Source organism: Arachis ipaensis, chromosome B08 (assembly GCF_000816755.2).
Source record: "Arachis ipaensis cultivar K30076 chromosome B08, Araip1.1, whole genome shotgun sequence".
In the NCBI taxonomy this organism is placed as follows: Eukaryota; Viridiplantae; Streptophyta; class Magnoliopsida; order Fabales; family Fabaceae; genus Arachis; species Arachis ipaensis.
This window is the reverse complement of record NC_029792.2, coordinates 118,622,765-118,624,500: the sequence shown is the minus strand read 5'-3', so window position 1 is coordinate 118,624,500 and position 1,736 is coordinate 118,622,765. Positions and strand designations below refer to the sequence as shown.

General features: G+C 24.1%; 1 protein-coding gene across 1 annotated transcript in view; it reads right to left on the bottom strand.

The window, feature by feature from the left end:
* The window catches only part of LOC107614053 (WAT1-related protein At5g07050), a 3,777-nt gene that overhangs the window by 1,392 nt on the left and 649 nt on the right, over nt 1–1,736 (bottom strand). The window contains exons 2-3 of the mRNA XM_016316279.2: nt 1,252–1,516; nt 256–417 (exon numbers count right to left, since the gene is read on the bottom strand). Of these exons, the coding sequence (XP_016171765.1) occupies nt 256–417; nt 1,252–1,516 (427 nt within the window). The remainder of the gene's footprint in view (nt 1–255; nt 418–1,251; nt 1,517–1,736) is intronic.

Below are 1,736 nucleotides of genomic sequence, written 5' to 3'. Positions count from 1 at the left end.
AACGTTTTTAATTTGTGTCAAAATTATCTCTAAATATTAATTTTATCTAAAATTTTAAAGATAAAATTAAAAATATTTAAGGATAATTTTAATACAAATTAAAAATATCAAAGATAAAATTAAATAAATCAAAAACGTTAAGAATAAAATTAAAAGAAATTAAACGTTAGAGTATTAATTTTTATCTTCTAAATGGGTAAAGCTTAAGTTTATGAAATTTAAATTGAAAATAAGATTTGCTCTGATTATTCTTACAGCATATGCTGCAGCAAGTAAGTTCATGTCCCAGCCAATTCTCCAAACAGAAGGATTGTGTTCCATAACAAAAGTAACTGCAGTAGCTTGAAGAGTTCCTATGAAGCAGATAAGTGATGTTAGGCTTAGTTGATGATTCTTGTACGTTTGTATAGCTTTGGCTTGTCCAATAACATCCAACATAAATGTTAACAATTATGCATGTGCACCAAAAAAAAAAAAAAAAAACCTTTAAAAAGTATTATTGGTACATTATTTTCCATTTTAAAGTTATGTTTAGGTGACTCTCATGACTCATTTATAATTCACTTTTTTTTTTTAATTTTGAAATTGTGTCTTTTTAAAATTAAAGTTGCGTTTAGATTCATCTTCTATCTCAATAGAGGTGGATATTTTTTTTTCACTTTCAATAAGTAAAAAAAAAAATACAGAAATTATTGTTTGTGTCCGTGTCAATTTCTAAAATCAAATTAAGTTTTTATATATGTTGTCTCTGTATTTCTATTGACAATATTTTAATTATATCAACTCAAAAAGTTTATGATATTTAATATTTTATGTATTTATTTGACTTAATAGAGTTCACTAAAGAATAAACTAACTTAGCATAGTATTTCTTATAAGAGAAATGTGAGTGAGTCATTAAAAATTATTATTTTTATCATCGCTTGGTTATTATAACTCAATTCTTTTAGTCTAGTAATCTAACAACATATATAAATATTTGATAATCAAAATAAATTAATTAAAACTTATCTTATTTAACATTCATTAATTATTACAACAATTAATAAATATTAAATAAGATAAATTTTGACTATTTTTTTGTTTCCTTAGTATTACTAACAACTTATTTTATCTCATACTTTTAAGTTTTAAACATTGACAGTTATATAATTGATGACTAAAAACAATAAATTTTAATAGTTTTTTAATATATTTTTTTTTTTTTTTGTAAAAATGAGTATAATTCATATTTTTTGATTGACGTCTTACTTGTAGAACAAAGAGGGAAGCCCAGGCAAGGGTAGCAATGATGAGGAAAGTGCATCCTAAGAACCAATCTTTTTCAGAGGAACCTTTGGAGGTTGTTGATGATGAAGAATTGGTGTTGTTGTGATGAGTTTCTCTATGTTTGGCCCATACCAATTCCATGATAGGTCCTTTGTATAATGTCATCAGCATGGCCCCAGCAACTGTCACTAATGTTCCCACTACCTTAGCTTGGCATCTCACTTTCTTCATGTCTATCTTTTCCATCCTTTAATTCATTTTCATAAATATAATCAATAAGATATAACACAATCCAAAGCAATACTTAGTATTAAGTAATTTAATTTTGAGGTATTGATACTATAAACAGTTATTCATATTAAAAATATAATTATTTATATTACTTTTTTTATCAGTTTAAATTTTTAAGAGAAGTATAAATTATGACAGTAAAATTATATCTATTCTTTTAAATAACTATTTACATG